Genomic DNA, 24,201 nt, shown 5'->3' with positions numbered 1-24,201 from the left:
TGTGTGTCCTACCTTTCTGCTTCTTCTGTGTCAGTCTGTCTGTCTGGCCCCTAATGTCTCCCTGTTGTCTTCTTTTCTTTCTTTCCTGGAACTTAAATTCCTCCTCCTCCTTACAGCCCAGAAGCTCCACCTATTCCTCCTCCCCCACTATTGGCTGTTCAGCTTTTTATTAGACCAGTCAGATGCCTTAGGCAGGCAAGGTAAAACAGCAACACATCTGTACATAATTAAACAAATCAACACAGCTTTACATAGTTAAACAAGTGCATCATATCTTTAACTAGTTAAACAAATAATATGCAAAATAAACCAAACCAAACCAAAGAAACATGAACAGAAAATAAAAACCAAAACAAAAGAACAGAAAAAATACCTCAGAACAACAAAACCCTCTCCGTTCCTCCATCTTTCCCACCTCTCCAGCACCTCTTCATTAGTCCTGGTGGCATTGGGAGCCCTGGTGTGACAAGTCTACCTTTTTGTCTAAACAGCTTTATTTGCAAATGTTCATTGTTATGAGTCTGGTTCAAGGCTCTGGTTTCTGGCACACCGTCCTCACTGGATCCTCACATAAAAGTTCATTTGGATATCCTGCAGCCACCGTGAGTCATGGAGATCCTGTGGTTATTTTTCCACAGAACCAGTCCCTTCACAAGCTCCAGCAGGTCCTAGATGGGGGTAGATGTCAGGTTGGGCCAGCCCTAGGTGAGCCTGGGTGGTGGTTCAGATGGTCAGTCCAGGGCACTGTGGCCAACCCCCTCAGGTGAGGCGCGGAGCCATCTCCCCTGTGCCCATGCCATCAGGGTCAGATCTCCTCTGTCTTGGGTGAGGCATGGGGTCATCTCTCCAGAGTTTGGGAGGCCAGCTCTGTCATGAGGGTCAAGGCCAGTTCTCTTGCTGCAGCATCCAGTGAGGCACAGTACCAGATATCCCAAGGACAGGGAAGGACAAGGCCAGCTCAGAATGGGCCTCTGATCCCATCGTGCATGGTTTCCATTGCTCCATGAGGCAACATGGGCCACAGACATGGTCCTCCCCAGTGGATCGGGCGTGGAACAGATCCTGGCTCTGGATGGAAACACAGGCCACTCAGATCAGCACGGCCCCTGGGACAGTGTGGTCCTCAGACACTAATTTGGCCCCAGGTGTTGGGCATCCATGTGGCCCTCGATGGTTACAGGAACCTCCTACATCAACACTGATCTTGGCTGCAGTGGGGGCCATGGACCCAGTCATGGCCCCCAGCTGCTGCAGTCCTGGCCCAGATATCACCATGATATCAGATAGCAGTGCAGGCCACTCTATTCTGCCTTACCCCAGATGCAGCATGTCCCTTGGCCACTGACGTGGACTCAGGTGGCTGACTTGACTTTGGGCCTCCACATGGCCCTCAGTAACAATATGGGCCACAGACTTCAACACAGATCCTGGCTGCAGTAGGGCCATGGACCCAGACATGGTTCTCAGCAGCAACCTGGATCTGGATGTCACCATGGCCCTAAGTGGCAGCACAGGCCACCCAGACTGCATGTTCCTGGTGAGAGCTCAGTCCTCAGACACCAGCATAGCCCCAGGTGGCAGGCCAGACCCTGGGAATCTACATGGCCCTTGGTTGAACAGGAGCCACAGACATTGTCTCAGATGTTAATTGGTATTAGATAACCAATTGGTGTGCTCTTCCCTCATTATCAGCATCTCTTAGTTTCCTGTAGGGATTTTGTAGGGTTGAGGCCTTATGAGCTTTCATTTAATGGAGTACTATTATCCATCCTTTTACTCGATATAGGTGCCTATATTTAAAGCTAAGATGTGTTACTGATAGACAACAGTAGATGAATTATTATTATTATTATTATTATTATTATTATTATTATTATTTCTTTGTTTTTTGAGAACTAGCTCTGTAGACCAGGCTGGCCTCAAACTCACAGAGATCTGTCTGCCTCTGACTCCTGGGATTAAAGGCATACTCCACCACCGCCCTCCATGATCTGCAGGATTTTATTTTTTTGATTCATTCAGCCAGCCTACATAATTTGATTGGAAAATTGGGGCATCAATACCTGAAGTTATTATTGAAGTGTTGACTGCAGTCATTGTGGTGTTGATTTCTGGTGGTGATGCTGTTCTCAGTGGTACTTTGTATTTGGTAATTGTACCTTCAATTTCTGCACTCTCTTAGCTGTGCCCATCCCTCTCTGGTCTGAAATATTGTCTCCTTTTTTAATTTAGGTTTTGTTTATTGGATGTAATTTTTTAGGCTGTTTATACCATGGAAAATTTTTTCCTACTCAAATATGGCAGGTAGTTTTGCTCAGTATATTAGACTAGATTGGATGTTGTAGTTTTTTGAGGACTTGGGATGCATTGCTCCAGGCTCTGGCATTCAGAGTTTCCATTGAGAAATCAGCTGTTTCTCTGATGGGTTGTTCTTTATATGTGACTTGTGTTTTTTTCTCCTGATGCTTTTAGTATTTCCTCTTTTTTCTTTGCTTTTTTTTTTTTTTTTGCTGGTATATTTAACCATTTTTGTTTGTTTGTTTTGTTTTTCAAGACAGGGTTTCTCTATGTAACAGCTCTGGAAGTCCTGCAACTCACTTTGTAGACAAGGCTTGCCTCAAACTCACAGATATCTGCTTGTCTCAGCCTCCTGAATGCTGGGATTAAAGGCAAATACCACCACCACCTGGCTATGTATACTTAATATTTTAATTATAATTTGCCACAAAGAGTTTCTTTTCTGTTTCTATCCATTTGGTGTTCTCTGTGCTTCTTGTATCTTTTGTATTGGTGTATCTTTCCTTAGTTTGGGTAAGTTTTCTTCTGTGATCTTGTTGGTGAGCTGGTCTATGTCACTGACTTGGGATTCTTCTCCCTCACCTATTCATAAAATTTAAAAGTTGGGTCTTTTCTTGGTGTCCCACATTTCCTGTGTGTTAGTTTCCTCGTGTGTGTGTGTGTGTGTGTGTGTGTGTGTGTGTGTGTGTGTGTGTGTGTAATTTGGATATTTCTTGCTTATTTGGTCTATAGCTTTCCATTGTCTTTGAGTCTTGCTGTTCTATCTTCTGCTCTCTCACTCTACTCTCAGGCTTTCCTTTGAGAGTTCCAGCTGAGTTGCTAGGTTTTTCAACTCCATCTTCATTTCATTGAGTCTTGCTCAGTGTTTCAATCTTCTGACTGAATTCCCTTCTCAAGTCTTGGACTGTCCTCATCACGTCTGTTAGCCTTAGGTTTGTGTGTTCTTGGGCAACACTCAAGCATTTCTTCTTAAGTTCTTTCTCCTTATTTTCATGGAGCTGTTTCTTTGTGTCATCTTTAAAACTCCTCACATTCTCCATAAACTTCTTTGGTCAAGTGCCTGGTCATTCTTTTCACTTCTGTGACCTGAGGTTCACCCAGGTCAATCTCGTTGACAGACATTTCTACAGGACTAATAGATTTGTGGGGTGTGTGTGTAGTGGGGGAATTACTGCCTTGACCTTTAGCAGTTTTCCTATTTTTGTGCTGAGACTTCTTTTGATAGTTCTGTGTCAGATATAAATAGAGCAGATTGGGCAAAAGAGAGGATGTGTGGGTTGGTTTGAACCTGAGGTTGGATATGGCTCAGGTGGACCCACACGGCACTGGGCTGGTGTGAAAGATCTTCCTTCTGGTCCAATATTGGAGTTGAGGGGTATATGTGAGGGTTGTTTGGGTGTGATGAGGGGAGCATCAGGCAAACTCACCCAGCTAGACACTGGAGAAGGTTGTGTAGGACCTGGCTGGGTAGAGAGGTTAGATGTGGTGTGTGAGTGGCCTGAAGGTTAGGGGCAGGAGGGAGGCAGAGTGGGTCCTGGGACAATCCTAGATCTTGGCAGTGGCACAGACAGAGGTGGCTAGACTAGGCCCACAAGCTGGATTGGAATCTAGGCTAGAACTAGTGGGCTGGGGATGGGTGAATGGAGGGGAAGATGTCAGACTTACCTGGTACTAGACCTTGGAAAAGGACATGCCAGATCTGCTTTGGTAGAGAGGTGCCGAGTTACATTTTTATTTACGTTGAAGTCTAACTGTGTCCTTTTGCATGTGCAAAACCAGTTGTTCCCACGCTGTGGTTGTTGGGGAGCTGTCTTATTTATTCTGTGAGTCTGGAGGGCACCACAGACCTTCCCCTGTGCTCAGTGACCACCAGATGCTGCAGACGGCACATTCTTCATGGATGTGCTTCCTAAACAGATGTTAGAGTCTCTGAGATGTTTCGTTATGAAAATATCTAAAAATCACAGAACACTTGAGAATTTCCGCCTGGGATGTGATGGAAACTATGTGCTGCTTCCCAGGTCAACTTTTCGCTAACTTGGACAAGTTCTCAAGCCTGAAAGAACTGTCTGTGGGACTAGATGGCATTCCAGATGTGCTTTTGATCATCCCTGGAGATTTCCCAGACCTCCACCACATGGAGAAGTTATCCATCCAAACTTCCACAGAGTCTGACCTCTCCAAACTGGGTAAGAATGGTGCTTGGATCTCTCAGGTCATATTTCAGCTGGGAAAGTTACTTGGATAATAATTGTTAGAATCATGAAATCATCATTAGTTAAAAATTTCTGTGGGCCTGAGAACGTGAAATGTGTCCTTGGGAAGGTGTAGGGACAGCGCTCTTCCTCATTAAAGACCTGACAGTGTGAACTGTGTCCAAGGGAAGGTATTGGAACAGTGTTCTTCATCATTAAGAGGGCAGACATTTATTTGTAACCCCAAGTCTCTAACATGACTGGAACTATTCTGAACTCTGTACAAATATTAACTCACTCTTCAGACCACTGTGTGAGAGAAGACACAATGATTATTGCTGATTCTCAACTGGGGAAACTGAGGTCAGTGATTGCTCAGGTTTATCCAGCTGAGAAAACGTATCTTCAAAGGAGAAGGTGTGACTCCAGGGTCTGAGCTTTAAACTCCCAGCACACTTCCTCTCAAGGCAGTTTGTGGAGTTCTTTCCTTTTGATGTTGTTTTAGTGGCGCTTGCAGATCTGCCTGCTGAGGGAGGAAATCTGACTGGGGGCAACCTGGACCTTTACGCAACTTCTCTCCACCCCAGCCTCCTGTTGATGGACAGCTGTGCAGCCATCTTTCTAGAACATGTCATTTAGCAAAATGACTCAGGCCCCGTCAGATCCTTAATTTGTTAAACCCTGAACACTGAGGACTAAGGAAATGTGAAAAGGGGACCAGAGTGGGGCATGGTGGTTCATGTCTGTAATCCCAGAATTTGGGAGGCTGAGGCAGGAGGATTGTCACAACATCAAGCCAGCTTAGCTCTGGAAATGTAGCTATTTCCAGGCTAGCCTGAGATACAACATGAGACCCTGTCTGAAAAGAAACAAAAGAAACAAACAAACATTTTGCAGGTTGTGGAGATGGATCAGCAGGTAAAGGTACTTCCTGCCAAGCTTGATGACCTCTGTCCCACAGATCAGTATGGTGGAAGGAAACAATTCACCCACTTTTGCCCTGACCTTTGCATGTGTCCTATGGCCAAGGATGACCTCCACACATACCATATAAACACAGACAAAATAAATAAGGTCACGTATTCTTAAAGTTGTGCTTCAGAGTTGTCCCTTCTTCTGCTGAGGGCTGCAGGAATCTATCATAAGAACGCAGCTGGTTATGGCAAAGTCACTACCTGAAGGGATCAAGGAATTCCTTCAGAGGAAGCCAAATCCAAGGAGTTTTGGTGTTACTTGGCTTGTTACATATCTGCTGTCTTCTGTTATGAAAATCATGTGTGCCTTCATAGTTTTCCCAATTGATTTGCCCCTAGAAGTGCTAACAGTATGGACTGATCACTCTTTGGACATATACATTTAAGGTATTTGGAGAATAACCTGGGGAAAGGCTTCCTTCCCCACAGCCCATCTGGTTCTCCCCTTTCAGTACTGGAATCAGATAACTCCCTTAACCTCTTTCAAGGATTGACAGTAATAACAGTTCACATGCTAGTCTCCTGATTTAAGGTAAATTCCACAAGGAGACACCACCTAGGTCAGGTGGATTTTAAGTAATAGCTTTACACAATTTAGCTAGGACCCTTCCTTCTTACAGCCTTACTAACTTTATAGACCCCTAACTTCTTACCTAACCACGTCTCAGAATGTAGACTGAGCACATAGACCCACCTTTTCATATATTAACCGGTTATTAGCACTCTGTTGACCTCCTCTTTTACCACTCCCATTTTGGATTGTAAAAGAAAGCCTGGTAGTCATTGCCTGAGAAAAATTCTTACCTGCCTTTATGACCCCATAGAATTCAATCCTGGTGACCTTGCTCGATCAGGGGATTACTATTGCTTGGGTTTATAACTGGATTCCTGGGAGACATAGGAGGTATGTAGACAACTGAGAGAACTTAGAGACAGAACAGAGAGGGATAAGGAGGATTTTGATCAGAAGAACGTGTAGACAAGATGGAAGATGAGGAAGAGTCAGATGGGGAAGTACTAGCTGGGTAAGAAGAGATGAAAAGGCCAAGATAAGGCAGAATTAAGATAAGAGAATTAAGATAGAACTTAGAGGGAGCAGTAGATAAATATAGAGAGAAATCAGGCAAGAAGGAGCTAAAAGAGAATAGAAGCTTGTAGAGAGAAAACTGACACAGAATAATAAAGTGTATGGACTAAGGAGTTTCGTGTACATGGATTCTTTTCATCAAAGATTAATGATCAGCTGGTTGTAGATTCTTCCCGGACCCTGGGAGGGGACTATAGAGGGCTGGACCCCCATAGTCCTCGATACTCTTTTATGTGACTCTGTACAGAATTCCTGCTGCGTCCGGGCAGAGTGCAAACACAGAGATATCAGGGTGCTGATGCTGAAGATAAAATATGGAGAGAAGAAAACTGATCCAGAGAGGGTCAGGAACCTGCCCCAAGTCTTCTGCTCATCAGTCAGTGGCAGAAGCTGAGCACACGCCCAACATGGCCTGAGCACTAGATCACTGCATCACTGTCTGTTTAATGGTGTGGCTGGAGATTATGGACTGAGAGGCCAGTCCAGATAGTAATTTGTAACCTTCTTGAATTTCTGAATATCGTTCATCTTTTCCAGTTAAATTGATCCAGAACTCTCCAAATCTCCAAGTTTTCTACCTGAAATGTGATTTCTTTTCGAATTGTGAGTCTCTCATGACTGTGCTTGCTTCCTGCAAGAAACTCAGAGAGATTGAGTTTTCTGGACGATGCTTTGAAGCCATGCCATTTGGTAAGAACTATAAGCTTACAATTGTGACTTCAGATGCTCCTGTGCAAAAAGTCATTAAGTACTCTAGAATTAAAAGTCTGCTGATGTCACAGAAACTGTGACAGCACCTGACTTCAGTGAGTCTTTCACAACAATGAAGAGCATCTGTGTCTACCACGTAAACATTTCCTTTTCAGAATTGTTTCCTCTACTTAGTCATAGTAATTCAATCTGATTATTATATCACTTTTCATCACTTTTGAAACACTCTTACTTTAATGGTATTCCTCTGTGTCACAGGAATGTATCTGAACTAACTATATTTCATTTTCCCTTATCTAGTCACCATTTTGCCAAATTTTGTGGCTTTGAAGATATTGAAACTTGGGCGCCAACAGTTTCCAGATAAGGAAACATCAGAAGAGTTTGGTAAGTTTATAAACAGAGTTTCTTAATGTATTCTTTATCCTCCTCCCCTCCTTCCTCCTCATCCTCTTCAATGAACCTACAAGAAAGCAAGTTGTGTACAGTTGTCCCTTGACATCCATGGCAGCTTGGTCCAGAACCTCTGCTGATGTAAACACTAGAAGATCTTCCACTCCATGATATAAAATGGTTCAGTGTTTGCCTGTGTCCCTACACATCCTCCATAAGCCATCTCTTAATTGCTTACAATGCCTAATACAATGTAAATGCTATATCAACAAGTGTTACACTGTGTTGTTCTGGGAATAATGATGAGGGGGAAATGTCTGTACACGTTTGGCACAGACACAGTTTTTAAAAAACTGAACCTGTGGTTGGTGGAATGTGCTGATACAGAGGGTCAGCTGTACCACCTATGCTGGTCCTTAGGAGGACACCCCCAGATGCCATCACTGTTGCTTCCACACATCCTCACACTTGATCTCATTAAATGCATTGTTCTCAGACTCACTGACTGCTTAGGAGAGAATTTGATCATGATAGGCACTGTGGAACTTCATATTCTGGCACCCACTCCAAACATGCAATGTCCCTTTTGTTTCAAAGGTTTCAAAATACATATGAAAACTTCTATTTAAAATTAAGCAAACACTATAACTCCAGGGAAAGGCCACACCCCAGACTGTAGCACACCCAATCAGAAGGCAATTGTCCAGCTTCCTGTGCCCAGTCTGAGAGCTGTCCCCGTCTCATGAATGTGTGTGCTCCCTTTAAAGATAATTAAATAAACTTTAAAATGTTTATTCTTGTCTTATGAGCATGAGTGATGCCTGCATATATGTCTGTGCACCACATATGTTCTTGGTGGCCACAGAAGTCAGAAGAAGGTTTTGGATTCACTGGATCCGGATGGTTATCAGCCACCATGTGGGTGCCGGGCACTAACTCTTCCTGAGACTTCTGCAAAAGCAACTAGTGATCTCAACCACTGAGCTATCTTTTCAGTCCCACAAATTTTCCTTTGAAATAAATTAGTGTCTGTAAGTTGTGACAGAGCAAACTTGAGAAGCTTTGCTTATGAGCCTCCGCTCATAACAGCAGTTTGGGCAGCAAAATAAATGTCAGAAAGAGAAAGAAAATCACGTTGAAAATATTGTTGTGGACTCAGAAGTTTTCTTCATATTTTTGTGCATTTACCGTCTGTGTATGTGTGGAGCTGTGAGTGGCATGTGCGTGGAGTCAGAGAACAGCAGGTGGGAGTCGTTCTCTCTCACCATAATGTGGACTCCTGGGATCAAGCTCAGGTTGTCAGGCATGCCTGCGGATGCCTTTACCAACTGAGCCTTCTTACCTGCTCTCACCCATGAACATACAGGGTAATAAATACATTTCCAGTCTTCTTTATCTGCAGTCATACAGACACACGTTCCTCAGCGCAGTCTCCTGAGAGGCTGGAAATCATGGTTGCAGTAATGAACACACAAGTGCTCAGAGGTTCATTCCTTTTAAAGCTTTGGAAGAGTTTTCTGTACACAGACCTAGTGTGATTTCTTTCAGTGGGTAGGTGTCTTATGTACCCTATTCAAGAATGATCACCTAGAAGCCGAGAGTGGTAACAAATGCCTGTGATCCCAGCACTGAGATGATGAGGCAGAATTATGAGTTCTAGCCATTCTGGACGACAGGCTGAGACTCTGACTCAAGACTGCCAAGTGGAGCTGCTGGAAATGCACCTTGCTTTGCTTTCAGATGAGCAACGAGGCCCAAATAAGGCTCAGTGTGTGTGTGTGTGTGTGTGTGTGTGTGTGTGTGTGTGTGTGTGTGTGTGGTGCCTTGGTATCCAGCATGCTAGACAAGCCCTTTATCACTAAGCCAACTGCCCAAATTTAGACTTGATTTCTAAATACTGCCTTTCCTAAAGAAACCAAGGACTGTGAAGAAATATTTTTTCTTTTTTCTTTATTAAGAAAATTTATATTCATTTTACATACCAACCACAGATGCCCCCTCCTCCCTCTTTCCACCTCCCAACCCTCACCCCATTCACACCTCCTCTGAGTCAAGGTCTCCCATGGGGAGTCAGCAGAGCCTGGTACATTAAGTGGAGGCAGGTCCAAGCCCCTACCTGCCGCACCAAGACTGGCCAAGGTGTCACACTTTAGTCACTAGGCTCCAAAAAGCTCACTCATGCACCAGGGACAGATCCCAATTCCCCTGCCTGGAGGGCCCTCCAAACAGTTCAAGCTAAACAACTGTCTTACCTATCCAGAGGGCTAGTCCAGTCCCATGGGGGCTCCTCAGCTATTGGTCCACAGTTCATGGGTTTCCACTAGTTTGGGTGGCCGTCTATACATTTCCCCATCATGATGTCAATGTCACAAGAAATATTTTATTTCAGAACTAAGAAGAGAAAAGTCAAAGATAAATCAGGAATATTGCTTCATGCCAGAAAGTCTTTCTAATTAGTTTCTGTGAGGCCGCAGAAATCGAGACTTAGTCATCCTGTGATCTACAGAGTATCATGCTATGGAAGATTGGATGAGGGGTGGAAGGCTGTCAGGGCAGTGGACAAGGCTTTAATGAGGCCGGTGGATGTCCTCAGAGTGACGGCAGGAGGTGGGATGGCGAGGGAGGGGGCCAAAGTCTGTGCAGTTAGGAGAGTGACCTGCAGTGGAGGCCCTGCTTTAGAAGAGAGAGCAGAAATGGACAGACAGCCTGGACCTGTGTGAAGAGTCAGGTCGGGGAGGATGGAGGATCCAGCTGCAGAGAGCAGCAGGGAACAGCTGTGTGCTGACCCCTTCTCCTTTCCTTGGAGAGGACAGTGACGAGGAGGGCCCCTGCTAGGTGGGGCCTCCTAGACTGCAGAAGGTCTAGGTCATCAGCTGCTCGCTCATGCTGGGACTACTACTGAGGATGGCTTTGTGGTGTCTCCCACAGCCCAGGCTCTGGGTTCTCTCAGGAACCTGGAGGAACTGCTCCTTCCCACTGGGGACGGGATTCACCACGTGGCCAAACTGATTGTCCAGCAGTGTCTGCAGCTTCGGTGCCTCCGAGTTCTTGCCTTTAAGGAGACTTTGGATGATGACAGTGTGATGGAAATCGGTGAGTTTCCCTCAGGGAAAGGGTTTCCCCCTGTGTGGAAGCAGTGGCATCATTGGAGCTGTCTGCTGCGAATGTCTAGTATGATAGTCTTCCAAACTGTTCCTCATTTCCACCACCACACTGTTTCATCTCATGTCCTTCTTTTTTCTTTTCTTTTTCTGGAGCCAAGGACTGAACCCAGGGCCTTGCGCTTGCTAGGCAAGTGCTCTACCACTGAGCTAAATCCCCAACCCCCATCTTGTGTTCTTCTGCAGATAGGTTCATCCTGTTCTGACTGGGAAGGTCAACAGCCTCTTTGTTTTAGTGGGTGTATAGAAGCCATCCACCTGTGGTTTGTTTCCCCAGTACTGGAAATTGAACTCAGTGCCCCTAACACACACTAGATCAGTGTTCTACCCCTGCACCATGGACCACTAATCTGTGTTCTGACACTTGGTGTTCCATATACCTGGCAGATCCTCTGTTAATCAATTGAATACTGACAATATGTAAACAAATGTGCAACAAGCTGAAACATAGAACTGGATCAATGTTCCTGTTCACATTGCTGAAAATTTTGTTATCCAAGTAAGTGTAGAGTCAACCAGATGAGGATGCAGACCTGTGTGCATTCTGCAACTGTGCCCTTCTCTTCCTCCACAGATGACCACTACACTGCTTTCTTTACCATAGAGTCGTTTACCACAGACTCCTCATGGAAGGGAGTCCTGTGCAATAGGCACTGTTTTGTCTGAAAATGTGTGTGTGCTTCATATTCCTAGTAACACATGTAACCAGAGTGATTGATTTCACTGCTGTGTGTCATTCCATTATTTGACCGATCTGCACTCTGTGTCCATTCAATGGACACTTGAGTTGTTTCTAGTAGTTGGTATCTATGAAGTGCTTCTAAGAACTTTCTCATACAGTGTCCATGTTTAGTAATTTCTAGGGTCAAATTTCTGAGTTACCTCACATGGACTGATTAAGTGTGTTTTGGGTTAGATGTGTCACATGCCTGTAATTCAACTCTTGATAGGTTCAAGAGTTCGAGATTTCCTAGTTCAAGGCTAGGCTGGGTAACATGACACTTTGAACACAAACAATTAAATAACAAAGGATCAAACCTCTCCACAGTGTTGTTTTCACCCTCAACAGAGGTTGCTTCATGTTCTGGCTCTGGTAGGTCTTATCAATCCCTTATAGTTAGGCACTCTGATGATTCTCGTAGGTAGGAAAACCCAAAGCTTTAGTTGAGGAAAAGCTTTCAGATTGACCAGCACTTGAAAGAAAAAGGCACAATAGCTGCTAAAAGACATGGAATTGAAAGGACTTCTGAAACAATCTAGCCTTGATATTTTAAGAATGCCTTAACTTTAAAAGAGAAGTCAAAATAAATATATTTTTCAAATAGAAGTAAAAAATGCTTTCAAGTTTTGTTCCTACAGGAGATGAGAGGCTATGGATTTCTTCATTAATGATATTGATCACATGTGATCAGAGTAGACCTCCTGAATTTTTTTTTTTTTTTTTTTTTTTTTTGGTTTTTAAACAGGGTTTCTCTGTGTAGCTCTGTGGCCTTTCCTGGAACTCACTCTGTAGCCCAGGCTTGCCTCAAACTCACAGAGATCCACCTGCCTCTGCCTCCCGAGTGCTGGGATTAAAGCTATGCACCACCACCACCTAGCTGACAGGTTCTGAATCTTGACAGGTAATATCTATCAACAAAGGGTACAGCTGGTCTTCCCAGGACTTGGCCATTATCTCAAAATTTCTCAGGATCCCTATAAGATTACCAGCACCACCAATCAGCAGGAAATAGTCTAGAGAACCATGCCCCAAATCACAAAGTATTGTTTATGGATGTTTGTTTGCTACTAAGAGGTTAACTGGGCTGGGCGGTGGTGGCGCACGCCTTTAATCCCAGCACTTGGGAGGCAGAGGCAGGCGCATCTCTGTGAGTTCGAGGCCAGCCTGGGCTACCAAGTGAGTTCCAGGAAAGGCGCAAAGCTACATAGAGAAACCCTGTCTCGAAAAACCAAAAAAAAAAAAAAAAAAAAAAAGGTTAACTGTAAATGGTTAATGGTCAAAGTCAGTCTCTTTCTAAGGAAGAAGTGGGGATATGCTATAGAGATGGTGGGGGAAAAGAGTAGATTATTATGATTTAAAAAGGTGGATTATTGGATGCACTTTAATCCAAAAAACAGTTGTTCATTTCAAAATATTTTACAATGGATGGTATGGATTTTGGTTTATGGACATAAATTTAAAGTCAATTTTGTTATACTTTATTTATATTTCTACTCTTGTTTAAGATATTACGTTTCTGTCACTAGTTTAGAGTTGTAATACATAATTAAGAAATATAGATTAATAGTCATCTATAATAGTCAAACATAGCTATATTAGGTTTTTTAGGTATACAAGATATAGTTCAGTTACATAGGTAATCTTCAAACACTTCAAAGACCTTTAGAATATGGCATTTAAAATGTTTTAAGAACTTAGACTTTTTTTTGATGGTGAGACACATTTGCTCATGGCAACACCAATTGTTTCAAAGAGGATGATGGGCATCAAAGAAACTCCTTACAGAGTTTGATTTCATGTGGCAAGGCTAGCCATTTGGGCAAAAAATTGCTCTTGCCTGAACTGCTTGACAGTATGTTGTATAAACTGGACATGCAGGACCCACAGGAAAGTGATCACTAAACTTTGCCAAAACAAGGTGGGATGGCCATTCAGGTTCCTGCTTCACAGAGGAAAATGCCAGACATTCTGCAGGGCACAGAGGAAAGCAACTGACAAACTTTGCCAGTATAGGCGGGACAGTCCTTCAAATTTCCTGTTTCACTAAAATGTCTGCCAGAGACTCTAGACCTGTAGGCTGAAGATGGATGCCCCAACGTTGCAGAGGAACACTGGGTGATTGTCCAGGCAGCCAGATGTCTCTGCCATTTTAAGAGTTTTGGAAGTTGCTTGCAATGCACTTCCTGTTTCTCGGGTAATATTATATCCTTCTTGGGTCTTTGATAGAGTTGAAGACTAGGTAATTATAGTTTTTCTTAGTTATGATAAAAGATAAATTATATATGAAGGTTTAGACTCACAAAAAATAGAATGGATGATAGAGTATTTTCTTTAATTTTGCCAAATACAAATAGACTGGATATTATAACTGATTCTTGCATGATAACTCTTTTGTTATGTATAATTTTACCATGTTAAAGTTAAAACCTTCCTTCTTGATTAGACAGAAAAGGGTAAATGCTGTGGGATATTTTCTGTAGGCTGTGAATATGTGTCACTCTCATTGGTTGATAAATAGCTGCTTTGGCTTATGGCAAGGCAGGATAGAGCCAGGTAAGAAATCTAAGGGAGAGACAGGAGAAGAAGGGCAGAGTCTGGCAGATGCCAGCCAGCCACTGAAGGAGCAACAGGCCAGCTGTCTAGAAATGAGTAAAGCTAAGTCCATACATCCATAAGTAAGAATAAGCATCTGTGTGACTCATTTGGGAGCTGGGTGGTGGCGGGCTTCCAGAAAGCAAAGAGTAAAGAGTAAAAAACAATCAACATGTTGGTGCCCAACGTGGGGCTTAAATATCCATAAGGACTGAGAAAGCTTGAAAAGAAAAGAACAAAAAAAAAGAGAAAGAAAGAAAGAAATGTCTCCTTTAAGAAGTTGTGCTGTACAGCAGAGATTTAAACAGCTTTTTTTTTCATGTTAAATAGAAACTAAAAACTACACAAAACACCTGCCACAGTGCAGGGCACTGCCATTCCAGAGTTGTGGGGTTGGATGCAGTTCCTGGTCATATGAACCTCCAACCGGGCTGTGAGCTTTAGTCTTGGTTCCCACGAACCGAGAAGCCAGCAGAGCCAGCCAACAGAGCCTCACAGAGGACCCAGATGTAGCTTAGCAGCTTGACATTTGCTCATACTGTCAAAAAAAAGTCCGTAAGACATGCAGTAAAAGAGGTCCAAATGGGAGAAAACCCTCTAAACAAGTTCCAGTGTGTTTTATAATGTGCATAGGTTTAAGAAAAAGAAAAAGGGTAAAGTCATAAAAAGTGAATAATTTAAAAAATAATATTCTTTAAAGAGAGAGTAATAGAAAAAAAAGCCACCTAACATTGGAAATCCACAGGGAGTCTGGAGCCTATATAGTATTGTGTGGCTTTTGAATTTTTTTGATTGTTAATAAGCAAACGACAGCTGCTAAGAGTCAAGGCATTGAAAGGACTGCTGCAGTAAACCAGCCTAGATATTTTAAGAATGCCTTAACTTTACAATGGAGATAAAAAAATATATATTTGTTAAGTGGAAGTCAAAATGCTTTGGAGAAGGGGTTTTGCTTTAGTTTCCATAGGAAACAAGAGGCTGTGGGCTTGTTCCAAGTTAATATGGATCAGGTTTGATCAAGGGAGACTTTCTGAAACTTGACAGTGATATATTGGAATATTGATATGAATTTTAAGTTAATTTGTTATACCGAATATGTGTTTCTACTCTTCCTTGGGGTTTGTACTTATTCAGCTCATTTAAAAATACAATGGATAATTAAGAAATGAGATTAGTAATTATTCCAAAATAATCAAACTTGTAGCAACATTAGGTTTGTTTTCAAGGTTAAGTAGATATATTTCGATATATGAATGGTTTCAAACACTTCAAAAACCCATAGAATATGGCATTTAAAATATTTCTTTACTGAGGCAGCAGTGGCACACGCCTTTAATCCCAGCACTTGAGAGGTAGAGGCAAGTGGATCTCTGTGAGTTCAAGGCCAGTGTGGTCTACAGAGTGAGTTCTAGGACAGCTAGGGGCTATTACACAGAGAAATCCTATCTTGAAAACCACCCCAAAATATTTTGGTAACCTAAGGTTTTTCATAACATTGAGACACATCTGCTCTGGCAGTACCAATTTACTTCAAAAAAGGATGATGGACATCAAAGAACCTCCATATGGAGTTTGCTTTCAGTGTGGCAAGGCTAGCCATTTGGAAACTGCTTTGCCTTGACTGCTGACAGTGTGCTGTATAAATTAGACATGTTGGGCCTACAAGAAAGTGACTACTGACCTTTGACAAAATAAGACAGGATAGTCCTTCAAAATTCTTGCTTCATAGAAGTCTGCCAGATATTCTAAGCCTGTCATCTGAAGATGTGTGCCCTAATGTTGCAGAAGAACTTTAGGTGACTGTCCAGGCACCAAATGTCTCTGTTATTAGGTAATATTAATTCCTTCCGTGGTCATGGATGGAGTTAAAGACTAAATAATTAGAGGTATAGTTTTCCTTAGTTATTATATAAAATAAATTGGGTATAAAACTTTGGATTCACTAAGATAGGATAGATAATGGAGTATTTTCTTTAAATTTGCCAGACACAAATGAACTGGACATTGTGAATATAGTCCTTGATAATTGTTTATATTGTATATAGTAAGACTCTGTTTAAGTCAAAACCTTTTCTTTTTGTTTAGACAAAAAAGGGGAAATGTTATGGAATAATAATTCAAGATGTATTGCAATCATTTATGCTGTGGAATATTTGTTTAAGATACAAAGACATGTTACATTTGTTTATTAAATAAAATTAACCTGGATCAGGAGGTTACAACTAACTGACGTGGAGTGATAGGGCAGAACCACGTGTAGCTAGGATTCTTAAGTCGGGGTTGAGCTGAAGGACATGCTTTGCTGTCTTTTGAGGAGCTGCAAACTAGGAGAGAAGATTAGCTACTTGCTCTTCAGCCTCTCTGAGTGAGCAGAATTTCACCTCGACCTTCCAGTCCTTTGAGTTCTATAGAGGGATAGAGATCTAGATAAAGTTCCCTTCAGCAGCAGTGACAGAGCTGGTGCCTGAGGGGACAGAATTCCTGCCTGGCTGTGGCCATTGCTGCCACATGGCTACTGGTAGCTGTGGAGTTGCATTTGTCAATCAGGACAGCAGTTGCTTAAGAGGCAGCTACTGATTTTAATGAAAAGCAACAACGCATTGGCTCCATTTCCTTCAGAGCCCCAGCTCTCAGTAGCCAGGGAGTCCCTTCTGGGCTTTAGGTGGAAGACACTGTGGTAGCCAGTGAGAGGACAAGCTGTTAGGATTCTGTACTCTGCAAAAATGGAGACGCTGTTGCCTCAATTTCTCAGTTCCTTCTACTGTAACTTCCTTCACATATGTCCTTCTGTGAGACCAGAAGAGAAGTCCGCATTGCCATGGCAGCCAAAGCTGTGTGAACTCAACTTCCTGACCTCTGCTTCCTCCAAACTGTTTGTGCTTTGGCCAGGTGGTTCCCTATCAACCAAGCAGCAGTTTAGAGCTTTCAAAGAATGGTCTCTAAAACGTCATGTTGAGCATTTCCCACTTTCATCATGGTGGGTGTGGGAGTGGTACCCATAACTTGTCACCATCACTGAAGTCCTCAGGATATTCTTTTCATAAATGTTTTGTTTTCCAGCCAAGGGAGCAACCAGCGGAGGTTTCCAGAAACTTGAGAACTTAGATCTTTCATTGAATCACAAGATTACAGAAGAAGGGTACAGACATTTCTTTCAATCCCTGGACAACCTGCCAAACTTGCAAATGCTCAACATTTCCAGGCATCTCCCAGAATCCATCCAAGTTCAGGCCACCACTGTCAAGGCTCTGGGTCAGTGTGTGTCCCGACTGCCCAGCCTCACCATTCTTCAGATGTTCAGTTGGCTCCTGGATGAAGAGGACATGAAAGTGATTAATGCTGTGAAGGAGAGACACCCTCAGTCCAGACGCTTGACTGTCTTCTGGAAATGGATAGTGCCCTTCTCTCCTGTCATTCAGAAGTGAAGGATGCAGCCGAGGGCTACTGGCAGTTCTAAATACCTAATTGTACTTAGTTGGTTTTGCTCTTTGCGGGGGGACCAACACCCAGCTCCCAAATAAGTCACACACAGGGGTTTATTCTTAATTATACATACCCCGCCTTGCCTTGGCTTGTTTCCTGCCAGCTTTACTTTTACTTTTTTTAAAAAGTTTTTTGTTTTTTCATTTTTCTTACCAAGCACAGTTCCCACTCTCTCTCCTCCCCAAGCTCCCCCTACCTCACCCCACCCCTCCTCCCATCCACTTCTCAGAGAGGGTAAAGCCTCTCATGGACTGTCAACAACGTCTTTGCCAGCTTTTCTTAACTGTAATTTATCCCCATCTACCTTTTGCCTCTGGACTTTTACCTTTCTTCTTACTTCTGTACATCTTACTTTCACTCTTATTCCGTGGCTGTCCGTGTGGTTGAGTGGCTGGTCCCTCACATCTGCCTCTCTTGGATCTCTCTTGCTCTTTCTTCCTTTCTCACAGATTTCTCCTTCCTTTTATTCTGTCTGGCTCCCAGCCCCACCTAGCCCTTTGCCTGCTCTCTATTGGCCGTTCAGCGCATTATTAGTGCATCAGGGGTTTTAGACAGGGAAGCAACACAGCTTCACAGAGTTAAACAAATGCGACAAAAGCCAAGTTAACACACCTTAAGAATAATACCTATAATACCTAATTTCCTAATACATTTCACCCTTGCTGAGTATGGTGGTACACACCTGTGCTCTCATCATATAGGAGACTGAGGTGGGAGAATCAGGAGGTTCAGGGCAGCCTTGGTTACATCGGAAGATCCTGTCTCAAAACCAAAGGCACAACTAACCATCATATTAAAGGACATTCATTAACTGTGTAGACTGATGATTATTAAAGCCTGCATGCCCATCACTGAACGTAGAGCAGTGATGAGCAGTCCTGGTATGGTCCTAAAAGACTAGAGCCGCACTCAATTTCATACCAAGAACCCACCATTGCCAAGGTCAACAGGAAGGGGTGGGGAAGGGAGCATTGATCTATGTAAAAGCCACAAGGAAGGAGCATTTGATGGAGGTAAGAAATGGCCAGTTTAAGGATGACTGCGTCCCACCCATGATGAAGCATGGGTCGATTTTAGCACAGGATGTAGACGACTCTTTCCAGAGATGCTCTTTAGTCTTTGCAGGGCTTCTATATATTCACCAGCCTTGGTGTGGCCATGCTCGGCCATACCATCCCCCATCCATTGCCTATGTGAGGAAGAAATTGGGCTTAGAGAAAACTGCTTTTGTTCCAGAGGCTTTTGAGAGCTTTGCATGTGATGTAATGACTTTAAGTCTTTCTTTCTTGTTCCTTTCTGGTTTTTTTTTTTTTTTTTTTTTTGAGACAAGGTTTCACTGTGTAGCTTTTAATGGCCTGGAACTGAATATGTAGACCAGGCCTACCTGGAACTTACAGAGATCTGCCTGCCTCTGCCTCCTGAGGGTTGATAATTTTAAAACATTGTCTATAGATACATTAAGGATTTGTGGGTATGTTAACCTGACTATGACAGCATTTTTCATTCCATATGTTTACAAAAGTCTTTTCTTTATACCTGTGTTGTTTCAACTTAAATATTGTATGCTTTTAATTTGTCAATTATACCTCAATAAATCTGCAGGAAAAAGATTTCCAAACACCTAAAAAATTTTTAAAAGCTTTGGTTGTTGGTTAAGCGGTGGCAGCCATGCCAATGGAGGAGAGCGCTGGATGTATCGGTGACGGAAGAGTCATGAGCCATGGTTACCTTTCTAGAACTTTATTGGGAGAGAAGGGGACACACACACACACACACACACACACACACAGAGAGAGAGAGAGAGAGAGAGAGAGAGAGAGAGAGAGAGAGAGAGAGAGAACCACGGAGGGGAGAGAATGTGGAAGGAGAGCGTACAGAAAGAGAGGACACAGAGAGAGTATGCCCACTTTTTAGACTGGGACGCTGTCGCAGGCTGGTGACGTAATTAAGGACATAATCCTTACATCCCAAACTTTTGCTTATTATTAAAAAAGAGCAGGTAGATGGGAATAGGGCCGTCATCGGCGTTTCTCTCAAAAGCTGCTTCCAGCTGACTGTTGGACGTCGGTTAGCTCTTGGGGGAATGGGGAATGGGAGCCTTCCGAGGTAGACAGGCGTTGTGGGATGCTGTCTGCCATCCGTTTGTTCTGGAGACATGTATCCCCCCTGGCTGTGGCTGGGAACCTTCTGTCTGACAAGATGTTGGTGACACAGACAAAAGCTTAGAGAGAAAAGAATCATTATTATTTTATGTTGACATTTATCTGAGATAGATCCGGCCTGTCCAAATGGATTTTGAAACATGTTAAGCTTTATCAGAGACATTATTTTAAAGCACCTGCATCCTTTACTAGTTCAGCATCCAGGAGACAGGTGGTCAATTGTTAAAAGCATCTCACAGTAATAGATGTTTACATTAAAGTCTTTTTGTAGTGCCCAGACACTTTTGGGTCTGGGTGTGTAAATACCTTTTAACTGTTACAGTTCTTACCTCATGATCTCTGGCTTCCGATTCTGTGGTAGTCCTGTACAGTGTACCTGAACAGTGAGTTAGAACAGGGAACTGGGAAGAGAAAAGCTTATGGTGCATGAAAATTTATTTTTTATTTTTTGGAATTAGGGACAAGGCAAAGATCAGGGCTCTCTGTCTGTATGCACGTGAGAAACACAGGCAGTGGATCTGGAGTGAGACAATGAAATGAAAGCTCCTATCTTAGCTGGAAATCTTTTTTTATTAAGTACCTCTGAAAGTGCAATTAAATCTGGTGAGGTGGTAAGACTGTCCTCTGTACCTGACAATAAAGGAGAGGTGACATCCCAAAACTCCCAGGACTGAGTCAGTGGTTCTGGTGTCCAGAAGGACAGAAATGGATTGCTTCCCTGCTGCGTTCTGGGTTCCCTGCCATGTCTGTAGCCAAGCCTAGGTCTGCTGGAGGTCTTAGCTTGATGTACCCATGCATCTTGGTGCCTGGGGGCAGTCAGTTGACTGGTTGTCTTTCTAGGCGGTACTTTTAACAAGGCTGTTGATGGCCTGGCAGGGCATTCGCTAGCCCATGGCCTTTTTCCTCACTTAAAACATGGACCCAACAGCTTTTGGGAGTCAGCGAGTGCCAGCACTTGGCAATTTTTTTTCCGGGCTTTTATCTCTACCCTGGCACACCTTAAATGCCACAGATGACTCTTTTGCCTGTGGGTCAGGAGCCTTGCTCTCCAGATATTTAAGTCAGGGAGGTCTGAGGAACAAGAGACAGATTTTACTCCGTGCCCTGACTTTTTTTTTTCTGATGATTGATGGCTTAAGGACAGCTTTTGGAAGATCTGCCAGGTGGCAGACTATAAACCGATCCTTTTGGAAGACTTGTCTGAGGCTATAAACTGATTTTTGGCTTAGGAGCCATCCCGACAATTGTAAACTTATTTGTATGGATCTTAGCTGCTTCCAGATCGGTCTGTGTCTCCCAAAGCAGTTTGAGAATGAGTGGGTGGAGTTAAGGTTAGTTAGGGAGAGAGTCGTAGCAGCCTCCCAAGCCCGCCCATTTTTAGCTGGCTCACTTTTCTGACTGGAAGTCAGACAGAAAAGGTTGCACGTGGCAGAGGCAGAAATGCGGAGGGAGAAGGGTTCAGAGCTTTGGCAGAAATCTTGGGGATGAAGTGACTCTTCTATTTGCACATTCACTGCCAGAAGTTCCCGAGACGCTGTTATGTAGACAGATTGACAGGTACCCGCCCCTATCCGCCAATGTAAATGGTAAATGTATCTGCCTCTTTGTTCCATGGCTGTAGCCGAAAGAAAAATAAAAAATTAAAATAACAAACCGGGATCAGACTCCAATCTTGGGCATCCTTGAGAGTGAAGAGAGATCTATAAATCAGCTCAAGTTCCCATCCTCTTCATCAAGGATGGTAAGGGCTGTAGCTCTGCTGCAGTTGGTCCACGGTGGACCCGAGACAGCATTTACCCCCTTGTCAGGAGCAAAACTGTCCCTGCCGTTGCTAGCACACCCCGAGGACAACCCCCCGGGGTGTCCTTCTCAAAGAATATAGCTCAGACTACAGCCGTGAGAACGGCGGACTCACTGTGGGGAAGAATCATGGCGGTAGCAGTGGTGGTAGCTGTGTGGGGGTCCAGCGAAGTCGAGGGACAATTGTGGTCTCGCGGTCTCGCTGGATGGGGGAGGAGGTGGCAGGCAGCAGCGGCCACAGCAGGTCCTCAGTGGTCTATCCAAGTCTGAATGGCACCAAATGTTGGTTAAGCGGTGGCGCTTGCTCGTGGCTGGCTGCCACCTGCCATGGCCATGCTGACTGAGGAGAGCGCTAGATGTCATGAACCATGGTTAACTTTCTAAAGCTTTATTGGGAGAGAAAGGGGGAGAGAGAGAGGGAGATGGAGAGGGAGAAGGAGAGGGAGAAGGAGAGGGAGAGGGAGAGACCAACCACGCGGAGGGGAGAGAATACAGAAGGAGAAAGTGCGGAAAGAGAGAGGACACAGAGGGCATGCCCGCATTTTAGGCTGGGAGGGCATCGTAGGCTGGTGACATAATTAAGGACATAATCCTTACATTGGTTATATCTGCGAGGTGAGTTGGGAAGCATTCTTACTTTTCATTCTACCCCTTTCTGCACTGATTTTTTTTTAATTTTACAATTCTCTGTTATTTTTATGCTTAAGATAAAAACTCAGGACTTGAGAGATGGGTTGGTGGTTAAGAATACTTGTTACTTTCACACAGGACCTGTGTTTGGTTCCCAGCTCCCGGACAGCCTATCTCTATAGGAACAGATAGATTATCTTGTTTATCATCTGATTTGACAGTTAATACATTTTAGTCAGAAGTGTTTAGATGTTATATCAGAGTCCAGTGAGAAAACAGAAATGGCAGGTCATTCTGTGCCAGGTAACAAGTGAAGTTATGCTTGACAATAAGCCGTGTAAGCAGTGCTCACACCAAAGAAATCAATAAATCAGTAATTAATAACTGGTCTTCTCTATGTGATCCTACTTCATTACTGTAACTCCAATGCGCTCATCACTGGTCCCTAGGAAGCACCTGCTCCATCATAACAAAATTCCTGAAATGTCTATTTCTGGTCACATACTCCATATCCCAACTCTGACTCCTTCAAATGGGCTGCTTTTCTGCACATCTGCTTCATTTTTAAGTTAAAAACAAACAAACAACAAAACAAAACCAGGAAGTCAATTTTATATCAAAGAATAGTACACACAGAACACAACTGAAACAAGTAACGATAACTGTAAACTCATAAAAATCTGTATTAAATATGATTTTACTAAGCTCCAAAGGTCTAGAAAACAACTTTCATTGGAAGAGTTCTTTACAAGCACGGGTAAGTGTTCTTTCATGCTTACATCCTCTCCCCCAAGCTTTTATCTTTTCCATCCCACCGAAACAGCTGTTTTAGCATCACCAGCGACCTCCACGTTGGTACATTCAATGACTGTGTTGCGACCTTCATCTTACTTGTCCTGTTTCCAGCATCTGAACTACTGATGGATCTCTAGGAAAGGCCTGCTTCATCTGACCTTAGGGCCTCACTCCTGGTTTCCTCCTCAGACAGCTCCAGCTCAGTCCCCTGCTGTTCCTCTTTCAACCACTGGGGCATCTGAGTTCTCTTGACTGTGTGTGAGTGCACTTCCTGGAACACCTCATCCAACTGAGTGGCTTTAAACTCCATGCCCACACCACCTCCTCCACCTCCAGCTCTAGCCCTGGACTCTTTTTATATAACCCCAATGGGCACTGCACATTTCACATCTCCAAAGCTAACTCTTGGCCTTCCCCTTCACTGAAGCACTCTGATGGCACCCTTTCATCTCTTGACTCCCACTGGACTCCTCTGGTTGCTTGGGGGAAACCCTTGGAGTTATCCTTAGCTCTTCTCTTTCATAGTCCATATCTAAGCTAATCCTGGTGATTCCACTTGCAAAATACATCTGATCTAGCTGGGCAGTGGTGTGTCACACCTTTAATTCCAGCACTTGGGAGGCAGAGGCAGGTGTCTCTTTGTGAGTTAGAGGCCAGCCTGGTCTACATGATGAGCTCCACACCAGCCATAGTGAGACCCTGCCTCAAAAAACAAACAAACAAACAAACAAACAAACAAACAACACCCAGCAGATTCAACCTGGTTAGCCCCCTTCCTTTTTTGTTACTAGTGGTGTATTTTTACCATGCTATCAGAAGCTCCCCCGGAAGTCAGATCATGTTCTCCCTCTGCTTTACTATTCTTCACTGGACTCTCAGCTTAAAGTATGCCAGGCAAGAACTTTACCAACTGAGCTACAACCTCAACCAAAGGAAAGTTTATGTCATTGATACATTTGCCGAAATTGTAGAGTTATATTTAATGGTCAAATTGTTGAAGAATTAAAACAAAGATCAAGAATAATATATAGTATCCATTAATATTAATTAGCATTATGGTCAGCAATATATGCAATCAGGCAAGAAAATGGAATAATGTTAAAGACAGAATTCAGTATTTAGATATGTATCTAGAAGTGTGAGGAGATTACAATGAAAGATTCTTGTACATTGTCAGTGAACATTTAAAATGCAGAGTA

At 43.4% G+C, this 24,201-nt stretch overlaps 1 protein-coding gene across 1 annotated transcript; it reads left to right on the top strand.

Moving 5' to 3' along the window:
- Positions 1 to 1,444: 1,444 nt before the first annotated feature.
- On the top strand, positions 1,445 to 18,947 carry LOC114702884 (baculoviral IAP repeat-containing protein 1a-like). The gene is made up of 6 exons (XM_028883499.2): positions 1,445 to 1,574; positions 4,266 to 4,487; positions 7,092 to 7,244; positions 7,566 to 7,652; positions 10,587 to 10,751; positions 17,193 to 18,947. The coding sequence occupies exons 1-6, from the start codon at positions 1,445 to 1,447 to the stop codon at positions 17,555 to 17,557; spliced, it is 1,122 nt and encodes a 373-aa protein (XP_028739332.1). The 3' UTR covers positions 17,558 to 18,947.
- The last annotated feature ends 5,254 nt before the right edge of the window (positions 18,948 to 24,201 follow it).

The sequence above is a fragment of the Peromyscus leucopus genome, chromosome 11, assembly GCF_004664715.2.
Source record: "Peromyscus leucopus breed LL Stock chromosome 11, UCI_PerLeu_2.1, whole genome shotgun sequence".
Taxonomy (NCBI): Eukaryota; Metazoa; Chordata; class Mammalia; order Rodentia; family Cricetidae; genus Peromyscus; species Peromyscus leucopus.
The sequence above is the reverse complement of the archived record's forward strand: the minus strand, read 5'-3'. Positions and strand labels throughout refer to the sequence as shown.